Raw genomic sequence first — 15432 nt, 5'->3', positions numbered from 1 at the left:
GAGCATTTCTGCCGTCCGGCAGAAATGGGCTCCGGCTGCAACTGTGTACGTGGCGGCTGCACGCGGCCGTATCTTGAGAGCAATCTGCATTGGGGGCACAATCTAAGTGCATCGGCTACTTGTAGCTTTGTGCATGCTGTGTGTTCTCAGTGCTCAGTTTGCATTGAAGCGATAGACCGCACGAAGGTCACTTCGCTCTCTGCTGCTGCCCCGTTTCCTCACACCAACGTTTTGACAAGTGTCCGCGGTCATCAAGTGTGAAGTGTTCATCTTTGTTGTGTGCTCTAACATCATGCTTGTTAATTTAGTTAGCAAGTGAATGTTTACAAGTTGAAACGACCGATAAAAGTACTATTCTTAACTCGTATGGCCCTCTGCTAATTTGCTATCGCAATCTACGCTTCGCTTTGTGGGCGAAACTGTGACTTTTTTTTACTCCTTCTTCGTCAACATAATCATAATGTCGTATTCGCATAGCGTACTCAAATGACTGTCAGCTGACCAAGTCTCCTTTCTGTCATGGCATACTAGACTCGGCATAGCAGCTCAGACCTGCGCATCCAGTGCATGCTGGGAGGTGTCCATGCAGAAGTCAATCCCCTCGTAACTGGCCTTTTGGAGCGCTGGTCTTCCAAGCTGCAGGCCAGGGCTAAGGAACATAAAGCTGAGCAGCCAGCCATATTAGAGTCCAAACAGGTATTCCTTTTTTTTTTCTTTGTCTTTTTGGTCTTTTTGTCTTTGCACTACTTACGACATTGTCCACTGCCCAGTACCTACTCCTGACAATTTATAGAGGGTTCCACATTATGTTAACCAAGCTTTCAATGAAACTTGCCCAGCTGTGGTTTCCACCTAGCCGATTTTTTATGGATGTGTACTGTCCAGCTCCCTTAACAGCATGCACTTGCCCATTTTCTAGCTGACCATATTTTAGAAAACTAAATTTCACGAACTTTCATCAGGTAAGAACTGGTAAGGTAGAACACAGAGTGAGTGAAGTAAACTTCTGCACAGTAATACTAAATCAAGCTAAATTGTAAATGTCACATTAATACTTCTGTGCCCTCGACTCCTGTGCATGATGCTTACCGCCTATATTAACTTTCTGCATTCTCTCCTGTCAAGTAAGAGATTTATAACAATGGTAGCAAATTTACAGGGCATAAAACATTGCAACTGCTTTAGTATTAATTTTTACACATAGCATGTATTGAGTACAATTTAGCTATATATTGAGCATCCACCTCTTCTATATTTCCTGCGCACTGTTTTTTTGTTGCAAGAAGTGTGGCAACCGTGTATGTAGTACAACCTAAGCAGGTGTCACCACCATTGTGTTTTCTGCAGCGGTATAGCCAGTTAAAGTGTAGTTAGACTGTATTTTGTTTCCTTCCTTACTAGTTTGTATTAACTTATATCTAAATTTCTTTTTTGCTAATCGTTTTTATGCGAGAAAGTTATACATTCTAATTCAAAGCAGGCTGATTTATTTGCAACATGCTGGGCAAACCCTCTATGTAGTTTACCTCCATTTTAATTATTCTATGTGGTGTGTGTGCATGTGTGTGTACTGGTCTTAAGCCAACTGCAAGTAAAACAACTTGAGTCATGCTCTGGTCACAAAACCAGAGCATCAATTTTGTTGCTAGTTGTTTTTGAGCCAGCCGCTGTTCCCTAGCATCACATCACTGGTCGGAATCATCAGAAGTAGTGCCTTGCTGTCAGGCTGCTTATCAGTGCCAACATGCAGTACACTAAAGTAGCGGCACAAATAATGTTAACCACCAACATAATTACTGTATTTATACATTGATTGGTATGTAAGACTGGCCCAACAATTTAACTCTCGGATGAATGTTTGAGGTCACAAAAAGATTAGACGTTGGGCTTTATTTGAGGATGCAGTGACTGTGACATGAAGTGTTATAGGCGCTTAAGGTCAGAGTTGCCACATGATTTTAAGCTTTTATGTACTTGTCATGTTTAAGTGTCACCTCGGGGATGCTTTAGTGAAGATATACCATATGGGTGCATTCTTCGCCCACTTAATTAAATAGACACCTTATTGGGTAGCCATTGCATTTTATGAGGAAGCACTGTTTAAAAAAAAAATTAATCTTTTTATAAGTAATAAGTACGAAGTGTCTAGGTTTGAATCATTGCGGATCAAGTGTAAAACCTAAATGCAGCTGCAAAATGTTTCTGCCGTTTGTTATTCACTCTCTCATCTTATTCATCAAGTCCATATTATGTGACTTCTGCTTCTCTTCAGGCTGGCCCGGCCTTGTCTTTGCATTTGAGTCTGTCAGACACCAACCTTTTTGGTCTGAGCTCAGCTGAGACAGGCGTAGTCATCCGACTAGACAGCCTGAATGTGGATTGCACCAGTGCTAAGGTGTACGTGAACTTGGAAGGCTGTGCCTTAGCAGCTCTGCGTAACACTGTCCAGGTGAGACACACTGAGGGCTTAACACAATGCGTCGTTGGGCTGCACTTGGTGCATCGTTCTCAAAACGTGAAAAAATTAAAACAGTACAGCATGACTGCAAGCTGGATAGTCTCGTCTTCTGTGCTGTTTTCAGTTCTGTATGTCCCTGTCTTATCCTATGCATTTATACCTTCCCAAGGATGTGTTCGAGAGCTGTTATTATTGTTTAGTTCACCATTTTGTAGTTATTCATTGCTGTGCCATTTGCCGACTCGGCACTAAACCGCAACTTTGGTTGCCATTTAAATACAATGAAACAATGCTAGTTAGACCTAGCCAGCAGGTGTGCGAGGTTGCAAGCCCTTGCAGGAAATACTCCCTTAATACTATGTTTGTACCAGTAGACCATATCTGTGGTCGGGCGTGAGATCATGTGCCCAGGCTGGAGTGATTGCCGTGTTCTTGAAGCAGAGTTTGCTTCTGCAGGTAATCAGCCGAAACCTATTGCAAATGCCTACCACGTTTGTACATGCACTTACTGGATGTAACAGTGTAAGCTTGCGCATGTTCAGGAAGCTCTAAACTGGATTTGCCAACAAAGCCTAAACTGACAGCATCGCACAGTCAAAACTGTCAAGGTCGCATGTGCAATATCTGCTTCATGTCGACACTAGACGCACATCAGGCTGTATGACAGTTGAACACAAAACGCTCACGTGGTGTCAACCATCACAAAATTTAAAGGTGTTATTTCAATGGAGCAACATGTAGCTCAACATTCTGTAAACAAATTTTGCTTGCTGATAGTGTTGTAAAGAATGGCAAAATCGATTTTACCATTGAAACTTGTTTTTTCAGACCGCCTGATTATTTGTACATTTTTGCTGCCCCGTCTGTGTAAAAATGTTGGTCAGCGACTGTATTCATGATGGGCATCGGCATCCTTCAAAGTGTTGATTCGTGTAATCGTGGGAACATAATCTACCGGTTAGGCTTATCTGAATAAAGAAATAAGCTACAGAAATTATATATTTTTTTCATTTTTCGTCATGTGACGTTATCCTGACAACATTATAACTCAAGGCTAACCAGGATTCTTATACTGTGTCAATTTTTTTAGTCTTACAGTTGCATCCCGGCTTCAGAGGTTAAACCAGCAGCAGCCTATATAAAAAGTGCTCGCCTGAACTACAAGCCAGAGCAGAAGGCAAGTTTTGTGTGGCATTCTCATGCATGACAACTCTTGCAGGCTTTTTATTTTACCAACATAGACAGGGGTGCATTAAGTGCACCCCTGTCTATGTTGGTAAAATCACATTAAGATTTTGTTTCAGTGACAAGTGAATGGAGGTCCGGTGAGGTATTTTTATCATAGCCTGTATACTAGCTAGAGTCATCCTCAATTATACCAATACTGGACGGGACTTATATTCGAAGTGTTGAACGGCAGCCAGAAAAATAATTCAAGTTGAGATAGGTTCGCATATTGCAGCTGTAAAATAGTAGGTGCATTTTCTTTAGGAGCTCAGTTGATGTAAAAAAACTACATAAAAGACAAAAGTCGATTCTACCTTGGCATTAAAAATTGTGTCAAGTAGCTGAGCCTAGCCAATTGTTCATTCTGTATTAAATTGCGTGTAGAAATCAAATTCAAGCTGTTCGTTCTTGTAGACATTATCGTGGCAAAAAGAGACTCAGTCACAAACCTAGTGTCTGATGCCTTATCGTTACATTCGATGAGGCTGTGGTCAGGCTACTAGGAGAAAGGAAAGTTCGGCCTTGCATGACACAATTTCATTCTTTAATATGCCATGTGTTCCCACCAAAAAAAATTTTTAATTTACAGATCACCAGAGTCCCAGCCTAGCCAGATTTAACTTTTTTTTCTATTGTTCAACCTGCGTGAGCAACAACAATTTAAAGTTTACGCAAACAGAATGCCTTTTGTCCCATTCAGTGCTCTAGCTACAAGCAGACCTTAGCTTTTTTATTGCGATAGCAATTATATGGACACTTCAACCGGATTTCTTCCGTCGGCGTCGCCGTCGCCGTGAGGTTCCGTATAGATAAAATCTTCGCCGCGCGCCGTATGCCCGAGCGGAAGCATGCGGGGATGTGCGCTATCACGGAGAGCGAACGCACTCAATCTCCCACGCGCAAGCAAGGAAGCGGGAAGCCAGCGCCGGAGGGAGCGGGGGGAGGGAGGGGGCGCACTTCTACTCTGCCAACAACCGTGCTCGTCGCTCGCCCGCACCATCTCTTATCTCCACACGGCTCCAACCTGTGTATGCGCTGTGCATTCGCCACTCAGTTTCCGTTGAAGCGATAGACCCCACGTATCTTCGCCTGCTGCGGCGTATGCGCTTGCTGCCAGCGTTTTGACAGTCGTTGTCTGCAGTCATTCAGTGTGATCTATTCATGTTTGTTTGTGCGCGCTCACACCACACTTGTTCATTCAGTTAGTAATAGTCGGGCCACATTTTCCAATGCATGCTACACATGCAATGCTGCCCGGATCGGCAGTGCAGCGCTACAGGTGTGTCCCTTCACACGCGCTGCCCACGGGAAGCACTTCTCATAAACACCACCGTTTCACACGCGCCTTCTCGTGGTCATCAAGTCTCTCATCATGTCGGTCTACTTACGCCGCAGCACACCTGCTTACTTAATCAGCTCATGTTTACTACAATTCATATTGCTACCAAAGCCTGTCAGCTTACTTCATATGGCATTACTGTGTTGCTATCGCATTCATTGCTTCGCCCTTAGGGCGAAACTATGACATTTTTTTTGTACAGTAGAATCTCGTGAATTCGAACACGCTTAATTCGAACTTCCGGTTTATTCGAACTGACGCTGTGGTCCCGTCAAAGTTATGTGTATTCCTACGGGCGAAAACACCCGGTAATTCAAACGCGAAAGCATTTGCGATGGTTAATTCGAATGTACCGCGCACTGACAATGCTCTCAGCAGCGCACCAAATCACGTGGCAGCTATTTCGACTTTCATTGCTCCGAAAAGCTTAGGCGAGACCCCTCAACGCTGTGCGGAGAAAAAAAAGAGAGAGAAAAAGAACCGCGGCGGAAATTTCACTCTCTCAAATGGCAAGGTCGCCGTTTCTGCGTCGCGCAGGAACACGCGTGTACGTGCCGACGTCTCAGCCAACGCTGCGGCGCAGAAGGAAGCAATGGCGGAGGCCCAGTCTGGCCAACGAAACTGCCCACGCCGGCCAACGCCTCGCTTCAACGGCAGAAAACGAAACTTCAGGGAGTGGGCTAAGCTGGCGCCGGGCCGGCGAGAGCGGCGGCGCCAGCACGGCGGCAGGTGCGCACGGAGACAATCGAAGGTGAAGGAGCTACGAGGGAGTTGAGAGGGAGTGCGAGGGGAGCCACCGAAGCGACGAGGTTGCCGAGGCCAAATCCGCTTCCCTCCGCCCTCCTTCCTCACCTTCGATGGTCCCCGCGGGCACCCATTGCCGTGTCGGCGCCACCTGCTCCCTGAAGTTTAGTTTTCTGCCGTTATCGGGAAGCAAGCGTTGGCCGACAAGGGCAGTTTCGTGGCCCTCGCTCGCCATGTGCTTGCGCGTCGTGATATTTCACGACTCGCACCATTCGTACGTGGTGCTATGGTGCTCTAATACTTCAAAAGTAAGTCCTTGCTTTAATTCGAACTTCTTTTAATTCGAACAAATTTTCGGGCCCCTTCAAGTTCAAATTATCGAGATTCGACTGTATGTGGAAACTTATATAAGCACAAGGGCGTTCTTTATGTCTTCATTTTTACTGCACTCTTCTACTGCTGCATTTTTTTATTTATGCAGTAAAAATAGAAAGTTCTTGTGAGATTTATTGTTTTCGGTCGGTTAAAGAGGGAGCCTTTAGCCCGAAGCCAACTTTGATTTCCCTATTAAAATGCATGTAAGTACAGAAATGCTGTCATTCAATAACCACTGAACTGATTTGAATGATATTTGTTGCAGTTAAAAAAACATAGCTGAATTCTATTGTCTGTATGAAGAATTTTGAATTATGTCCCATAGCTCTTATAAAAACTGCTGAAAATTGCTGTCTAAAAGAACTTGAAGCACAAAGTTTACAAATTTGTAACATTAAACGGGAAGCATATATATTGCAGTTCTGTAAACTGTATCTATTAGAGCATCTGAAGCACACAAATTTGATATATGAGTTCACAGCTTAGAAAAAATTTTTGCAGTACTCACCAGGGTGTTGCAAAAGAGTGATGCACTATGATATAGTAGTATTCAGGGACTAAATTTATAGTGATAGAATGTGAAGTATTCAGGGAGTGTTTTCATAGCCAAGATGTATCGGAGTGGTCTGGCGCACCTTTGCTTTGCCACTGTTTTAATTTTCACTGCGTCGTCTACAGGAGGTACACCTGCAACTACTCGATGAAGTCTCACTTAGCTGGTGCACAACTTTGCACATGAGCTTGGTCACTTTTGTGCAAGATCTACTGGAGCTGAAGTCTTCACTGAAATGTAAGTTCCTCTAGCTTATTTGAACATTGTTGTCTTGCCTAGTTTAGTGTGCCCTTCAAGAGATCTGCTATGCATATTGCTGTTGCTGCTGCAACACAGACACTTGACTACAGGCCTATGACGAACAGACATGCCTTTCGTCTAGAATCTGAACATAGTTATAAGTCATAGATAAACTGGCCAGTCTCATCATTGATGGATACACCACATGGATACACCAGTATTTAGGGTGTCTTATCCAAGCATGTTAGCAGCCTACTCTGTTAAAAATTAATGTAGTTAACTGTAGCGAAGCATTTTGTGACTTTTGCATTTTAGCTTTGCACTGAACATGAATTGGGCTCTCTAGCACAGGTATAGGCTCTCTAGGGCTCTCTAGTCAGGGAGACGGGTATAAATAACTCTCTCATCTTAACCACTGGCTCATTCATGCTTAAAGGGCTCCTCACCAGGCCGCATAGCAAATTTTAGTTATATGCTGGAAGTTGTTACATGCCTTCTAGGGAGCGTTGGTTCATTAATAGCCGAGATGGAAATATTTCAGGAGGTGAGCATCACCGCCAACATAGACACTTTGTCCACTTGCCTCCTTCTAGCCTCCGCAACGAAATTCCTTCCCTGTGTTCTCCCATACCAGAGCTGGAGGATCGCATGACACATACGTCACGGGCCCCGCCTCTCTCTTCTTTTTTTTCCCCCCACTTGCTTTTTTACTTCCGCTAATGGCCTTGCGCGCGAACTGTTGCGTTTGTCTCGTTTCGCGCAGTGCACGATTTTGCACACTGTGCACGAGAACACCTGACTAGTGATATAAGTCAGTGCTGCACGAATACTGAGGCAGACGCAAGCAGATCACAGAGCATGATCGCACCCTGGAACACGGTATAAAATGACATAATTTCGTTCTCTGCGCGTGCGACTGCATGACATGAGAACAAACATACGAAGCAGAAGTACGAAGCAGCCCTTGCTACGGTACGAAGTAAAACAAAAACATGCAGACATTCGGTTTATAGATTTTATTATTTCTCTAAACTTTAATTCATCTATTGGAGCAACAGATCAAACAAATAACTGCTATTGTCTTGAATAATTCTCAAAATCACGTGCCACTGTCAACGACGTCACAGCAAGGCAAACTGCGTAGGTGCACTTGTGTGATTGACGTAGTAGCTCTCTGGCTGGGAGCGCGGCGCCCGTGAGGAGAAGGGTGCAGGGCATGTGGTTTGAAATTTCAGCTCCTTTAGCAGCGCATAGCAGTGTAATACATTGCAGGCAGATCGTTAGCGTGCATTGTTTGCACTGTGCTTGTCAGTGAAATGGCCAGACCTGGTGAGGGGCCCTTTAAAGAAACTGACAACTGGCTAGAATGTGTTATGAGACGTTGATGGAAATGAAATATAACCATAATTTATAGTGATAGAATCCAGCACATTGTTCACAATTTAAGGGGGAATAAAAATTTTAAATTGGCAATGAAAGTCTCAAAAACCAGCAAGTGTTGCGAAGTGGCGGTGAAGCCTTGGTACTTCGAATGTAGTATAGGAGATTACTGTAAGTCGGCTGTTATGAAGTACCACATACTTATTGCTTAAAATTGGAGTTTGTATAATATTAAGCTTTTACACTTTATTCTATGCATATTACGAAGTAAAAGAAGTCCAGGGGCCGTATTCTCAAACGATCCACTTCGGCGATACTATCGCCTTGGCTATAGTCATGTTCAATAAATCAACCAGCTGCTTACCCGTGACGTGCTCTCGAATGCTTCACAACGCACGAGAGCACACCAGTGCGAGTGCAGAGCGGCTCTGGTTTGTTGTTTTCAAGTGTATCGGCCGTAGTACGACATAGTTGTGTTTGTTTAATCAATATATGTCGGGAGCACCCAACGACACCGTGACTTCATATTGACGTAAACTGGAACTACTAGATGGCGCTATTTATTTTCCGGTTTTGCTAAAACAGTGAATCAGGCACGCGCCGTTGGCGGAGGCGTGGCCAAGGCAATAGTATCGGCGAAGTTGATCGTTTCAGAATACGGCCCCATGCTAATGAGCGGCGCTAGCGTCCCTCAATGCATGGTGGCACACATTATTGCTGTTGTACTGTGCGAGAAATTCTGAGCATGCATGGGAGCTAAGAGCCTATGTTCCAGCTCGCTCAGGTCTTCGAGATGGGACATGCTTCAGTAGTCAAAAGCGCACATGTGGCTCCAACAACACGCTGAACTGCATATCATGTGTAAATGTGTCGTTTCACTTTAGAGAACTTAACTTGGCTTGGCTAAAAAACACCCTTGATTTGTTAATGGCAAAACCTGTTGGACAGGAAACCACAACAGCACATGGCTATATTTATAGAAATAATTTAACACTTCGGAATACGTGAATTGCAGGAACATCGGCTTGATAAACAAAATAATACTTTCTCACAGCTACGACCACACTTGCCGTCTGCCTCCCTCCAATGCTGCCGCATATAATCGCTATTGCACTCACCTCTCACTGTTCCCAGCACGCTTTCAGTGAAAGACTACATCCTCACTGCAGATAGAAAAATTCTGATAAAAAATGTTCCACAACATTTTCCGCATTACCACTGCATGATTCAGCACTCTGACTGGTAAGCTTTCCATTGCAGCAAAAAAATTAAAAAATGGGTACCATAAAAAGTGGTTGTCAGTCCCTTTAAATTTCACATAGAGGATGGTACATCACGGCAGCAGGTCTTTTTTAATAGCATGGTGGGTGTAGCACCTGCCTCTTTTGTCCACAATGAATTGCAATTATGAGTCGTCTGTGATAATGACAGATAAAAAAAAATGAGTTTTCTCTGTGAAAAAATGGCGGCAGACATGCCCCTGCACTGCAAATCACTCACAGTAATGACAGTGGATGGAGCTTTGCTGCCTTGGTAAAACATTGCACCACCATTTCTTTCACTGAGCAAAATCTGCTCTCTTGATCTTGCATTCTTGGAAATCATAATTTCCAGGAGATAAGGTGATTAATCGGGCCTCTTGTTTTGCTACAGTTGAGCGGAAAGCACTGGAAAATGTGCCACGAGATGAAGAACCAACTTCCGAGGGCTTGACATTCAACATCTGCTTGCAAGGCGGGAACAGTTTTGAGTTCCGTCTTTCAAAGGCCCACAGGTTAGGCACAGATTATGTTTATTTGCCAGCGGTGCACATACATATAACGCTTGTTAATTAGGTTCACGCATAGAAGGTCTGTTCGATTCGCTTGCACTTCTTGCATGAGTTCACTGCACAGTTCCAAGCTTGTGCAGTGCCAGTTCAGAAGTGCAGCCAGCAGTGCGACACTAGGACTCTGAGGAAATTAATGCAAATGGTACAGGAATGATGTGGTGCAGGACGTGCGCACCTTTCGTTGCTAGCGTCTAGCGTATGCCGTGATTGTATTGGGAACGCTCATTTTTGTCAGATTTAGGCTCCTTGCCAGTATTCCGACATCAAATGAGCAGTATAATAATGCAAACGATGCATAGTTGTAATGCTGGCGGATAAGTTGGTGAGACCTATAGGTTAAAAATTCATATACCTACGTTGAATTCGATTTCAAACGCCTTTTCCGCCTGTCTCGGAACATGCTCGAGGGCCACGTGGAGATAGGTGCCGTCGTTGTTGATTAACGGTGGACATTTTTCTTGTAAGATTGTCTGCACAAATATTTTTCTTGTAGCTTGGTTTGTTGCCATGCCGCTGCACGACAATGACACTGACAATCACAGCGGTGCAGAACGTTCAGGAACTGGGCTTGAACTTTTTCTGTACTTCTTGAAACAAACGGTGCTAGAGGTACCACGTTTACACCGCTGAAACGAACGCTAAATTGCAGCACTGCCTGAACTAGGTCAGAAAATGCAGGCGAATCGAACGTGCCTATAGAGAGATCTGTATAGAATTCGTGCTCATACTTGGGACATGCTGTTCACGTTATACCACTGATGAAAACCTGACCTTTGCAATATGCATGTAGAGGACCATTGCAATCTTCATTGGATTTCTTTTCTTTACATGGTGCGTTTAGCTGCTTCAGTCAACAAATTTTTCATTAAAACTGACCAGCCAGGTTTTAGGAGCATTGTGTACAAGAAACAGTTAATTTAATTAATGAAATGTTTTTGAGCGAATGTAGAAACAGTTTGTTTGAAAAAAAATATTGTAAAAAAGTGTGTAAAACAGAGAAACAAGTACTCGCGCATGGGTGTTGGTGTTAAACGGGGTGCTATTTATTCAGCTCATGACACTGTGCAATAACCAGCACTTACATACTCGTGGCCGCATCAAAGCATGGCATCCCCACGCAAAAGTCTACTCATGTACCACATGCCTTTTGCGGATATCTGAAACAAAATTAATTTCAGCACGTGTGTCATCATTTGAAAACTGGGTCAACAACTACAACCTTTTCCATTCACATGTAGCTTCTTGGGACAATATTTTATGTGCCAACTGTCACTGAGGTTGTGTTGGAACTATTCCTTAAAGTTACAGTTATATTAGCTTACATGTATAGTTTCTTTTTTCTTCTTTTTAATGCAGCAGCAATGTATAATATTTTTGCTTGATTACCCCCTAAAGGGCTCCTTTTCTTATTACAAAAAATTACCATAATGGCTCCTTTCTCTATTTAGTATAATGTTTTATCATGGTTGGAACAGAGAAATATGTCTGCAAATATTGTGGGAAATCGAATTATATAAAAGTGACGATGACAGAACGTCAATCACCATCTTTGTTGCAAGGAGGACTCCTCATAAGCCAAAATGTGACTGTTACTCATGATGAGCTGATGTTGTCACGATCCCTTTGAGGGATTAAAGCAGCTTTTGATACGTGAAATACCAAACATGTTTATACTTTAATAGTGTCACTGTCATTGCATGTAGAGCTTGTGTGTTAAGAACTGAACAATGTTGATAAGCAAATAATAATTGCCTTTTTACTGGCTTGTTTCTCTCTACAACAGAATCAAGTTTATCATGTCAGATCTTCACATAAAGGCAAAGCCGGCACGAAAATCCATCCACGCAGATGCATTGGTGGTGTATTTTGATGAACACCCTGTGTTTAAGCTACAGGTTGGTATGAGCTTAACTCTTTCGTTACCGCAAGAAATGTGCTCATTGTCGGTGCTTTGATGTTTGAACATTTTATTTCAAGATTTAGTAGTTGCAACGTATACTGCGGTACATAAAATTATAACCTGATCACTGGTGTTTTGAATCAATGTATAACAGTAATGATTACTCAGATGATTTTTTAGAATTCTTATGTGAAAGTTTAAAGAAGCATCTCAAGGAATCATGATGGAAGTAATAATTTGCTATATTTAGTTTAGGTACTAAGAGTAAAAAAAAAAGATCTGATATACCTATACAAAATATGCACCTGGTTCCTAGTTCCCAATTTTTGTAAGTCATATCACTAAAAAAAAAAATTATGAATGATTTTTTGGCATGAATACTAGCCATGATGCCCATGCTATGCGAGAAAGCAGTAGTTTTGCAATCGTGAACACGGCTAAGTTCCTGTTGTACAGGGAGCATTTGTTTTTACTCATTGCAGCAGGTACCCGGTTCATATTTTACTGCATTCTTTAGGCTTGCCAAGCAATGGTTGTCAGGTCAGGGAGCATGCAGAAGCCTCCTCGTACTGAATTATCTCGTTCAGATCAGCTTTTCTGTGCAAGCAAGGTGGTCTAGTGTGTGTTCAACTGGCGCTGGAGCCTCCAAGTGCATTGTTAAGTTCCTGTACAGTGCTGTACTGTAATGTGGAGTGTTGCACAATATTGTACAGTGAATAAGGGCACTTGAACAGGTGGGCTTCAAAATGTAAAAACTTAGACAGCTAGTCCAGCTTTGGTCAAAGGTCGATCTGTAATCGACTGTGTACTCTTGTGTAGGTGAAAGGGTGAAAATCCTACACGATGGGAAGGATTGCTCGTAATAATTTGTGCATACGTTGTTGAAGCACTGATGGATAAAAGCAACCCACAGGGGGTAAAGTAAAGTTGCACTTGATATTAGTCAAACAAAAGTATCAAAATAACGCGCATTCCGTGAGCATCTGCCGTTGTTTGAGACATTGTTAAAACAGCCTATACGTCTCAGCCAGAAAAATTACAACCTGAGCGCAGCTTTTGTGTCTTTGTTGCTGCTGTCATTTAAAAATTAGTTTTCCCAGTCGACTAAAACACAAAAGAACCAATGCATGTGTCATCAAAATTTTATTAATAGGTGTGAAATTCTGTTGTTGGCAGAACCATACCATTTCCATACCACTAAGCTCACTGGAATTTCACTTTGCCTATGTGGCCATTCTGATGCTATTCACCAGTCTATTTTTTGAAAATCAACATGTGCTTTTTATTCTTTGAGCACATGGCAATGTGCTCGTTATCTTACTAACACATGTTGCTGGGCTGGCTGCTTCATGTTGGCAAGAAACAGCAAACTGACAACAAGAGGGAAGATGCAGAACAGGCACTAGCTCGCAACTAAACATTATTTCACACATACAGTACTTGCTTAAAAAGAAATGGGAGTATGTGCAGAAAGCGTAGTTAGTGCATAAAATGAAAGAGTCGTTGGATAGATTCTGATGCCTTGCTACTTGCTCAGATAACATTCAAATTCTTGGCACAAGGTGGCGACGTGGTTGCATGGGAACTGATGAAAGATTTTGATTGAAAAAAAAAGGGAAAATATTTGTATTAGTAGTTGCATATGTCATGTTGCAATGGGTGAACAAAAGTTTCTTGACAAAATGCTGTAATCCTGTTGTACCTCCCGACAAGTCATTTCAATTATTGAAGTGGGGACACCTTTTTGTTTCTTGTCTTACTGGCACTGTTACTGTTCAGTTAATATTTTCATGACTGTTTTAGTGAGTGGCTAACAAACTCTCTCTTTATTTTTTTATTTTTTTAATTTTTAGCCAAAAGTACATGGACACCCATGAATGTTACTATAATAATTAAATTAAGTACAATTTGAGTTACCGTTTGTTGACGTAACAAAACTACTCCATGCAAATCATATTATTTTGTTCCCTAGTGTTCCAGATTGCCTAATTACTAGCTACTGCTGTAAAAGCTCACCCATTACATTGCAGCAAACAAATATTGCTCATAGCAGTCAGAACAGTGCCATGATGTTTATCTGATCTGTTGTAGTGCAGAAGCACCTGATTACAGCTGAATTATAGCTGTATGATTCAGTGCAGTGTTGCAAATTTATTTTTGACAGCTTTTTGCAATCTATGCCTTACTTTTTTTTTTTTCAAATCAAATCAAATTTCAAATAAAGTTTGATTTGATTTGAAAAAAAAATTTTATGCACATTTTCTAAATTATAAATGTATTAGTGATGGTTTGTTACCTGTGAAGAATTTGTAACTCAGTTTTTTTGTTTTCTTTTCGGGCTGTTAACAGCAAGTGCAGTATGTAGCTGCTCCGTCAGATGAAAAATCATCCATCAATCGCCACACAATAAAGGGATTGACTCAGCAGTACAACAAGCTGTGGTAAGGTGCATTCATTGCTCTGAGAGTAAACGTCTGACTCAAATTTGTAAGAGAGTCTGCATAGTTGGGAATAGAAAACAGACACTTCTCAACAAGTTCCTTTGACTAAAGTATTGCCACCGTTTTGAAGCTGACATGACTAATTTCTCTGGTGTTACAGCTAAGTTACTGCTGAGCCCAGTTAGCTTTTACCTTTAGGAACCTCTTAGTCAAAAGAATTAAATTGAAAAACGTGTTTTTTTTTTTTGCACTCTGAGGTTTTTCATGAATTAGTCCATATATATATTTATTTATTTATACCTGCCGTGGTTGCTCAGTTAGCTAAGGCATTGCGCTGCTGAGCACGAGGTTGCGAGATCGAATCCCAGCCGCGGCGGCCGCATTTTGATGGAGGCGAAATGCAAGAACGCCCGTGTGCTTGCGTTGTAGTGCACGTTAAAAATCCCCAGGTGGTCAAAATTAATCCGGAGCCTTCCACTGCGGCGTGCCTCATAATCAGAACTGGTTTTGGCACGTAAAATCCCAGAAAGAAGATTCATTCATTCATTCATTCATTCATTCATTCATTCATTCATTCATTCATTCATTCATTCATTCATTTATTTATTTATTTATTTATTTATTTATTTATTCACATATGCCATCCAATAGCTTACCCAGTGCGTCTGCTTTCCAATTTATGTAAATTGGTGGCATGTGGAGAGACAAAATGTGAGAGCTGTATGACTAGATTTCAAAAATGCTAAATAAATGGTTGCCAAAAAAAAAGATCAGAAGTCTGGAAAAAAAGAAAAAAAAAATCACTGAATGTCTTATGTGCTGTAGACACATGTAAAAAGGCATGTTGAAAGGAAAACATCACACATTGTGGCATAAAAGATTAAATTGCTACATGACTAGACTGCGAAAAACACTAATGACAGACTAATGCAAAATTACGGGTT

The 15432-nt window shown here is 42.0% G+C and overlaps 1 protein-coding gene across 1 annotated transcript in view; it reads left to right on the top strand.

Moving 5' to 3' along the window:
* LOC119446708 (protein KIAA0100-like) overlaps positions 1-15432 on the top strand; it is an 85893-nt gene that overhangs the window by 27707 nt on the left and 42754 nt on the right. The window contains exons 16-22 of the mRNA XM_037711226.2: positions 532-696; positions 2273-2449; positions 3549-3635; positions 6822-6933; positions 9970-10090; positions 11931-12042; positions 14397-14488. Of these exons, the coding sequence (XP_037567154.1) occupies positions 532-696; positions 2273-2449; positions 3549-3635; positions 6822-6933; positions 9970-10090; positions 11931-12042; positions 14397-14488 (866 nt within the window). The remainder of the gene's footprint in view (positions 1-531; positions 697-2272; positions 2450-3548; positions 3636-6821; positions 6934-9969; positions 10091-11930; positions 12043-14396; positions 14489-15432) is intronic.

Source organism: Dermacentor silvarum, chromosome 3 (genome assembly GCF_013339745.2).
Source record: "Dermacentor silvarum isolate Dsil-2018 chromosome 3, BIME_Dsil_1.4, whole genome shotgun sequence".
NCBI classification, from domain to species: Eukaryota; Metazoa; Arthropoda; class Arachnida; order Ixodida; family Ixodidae; genus Dermacentor; species Dermacentor silvarum.
The sequence above is the reverse complement of the archived record's forward strand: the minus strand, read 5'-3'. Positions and strand labels throughout refer to the sequence as shown.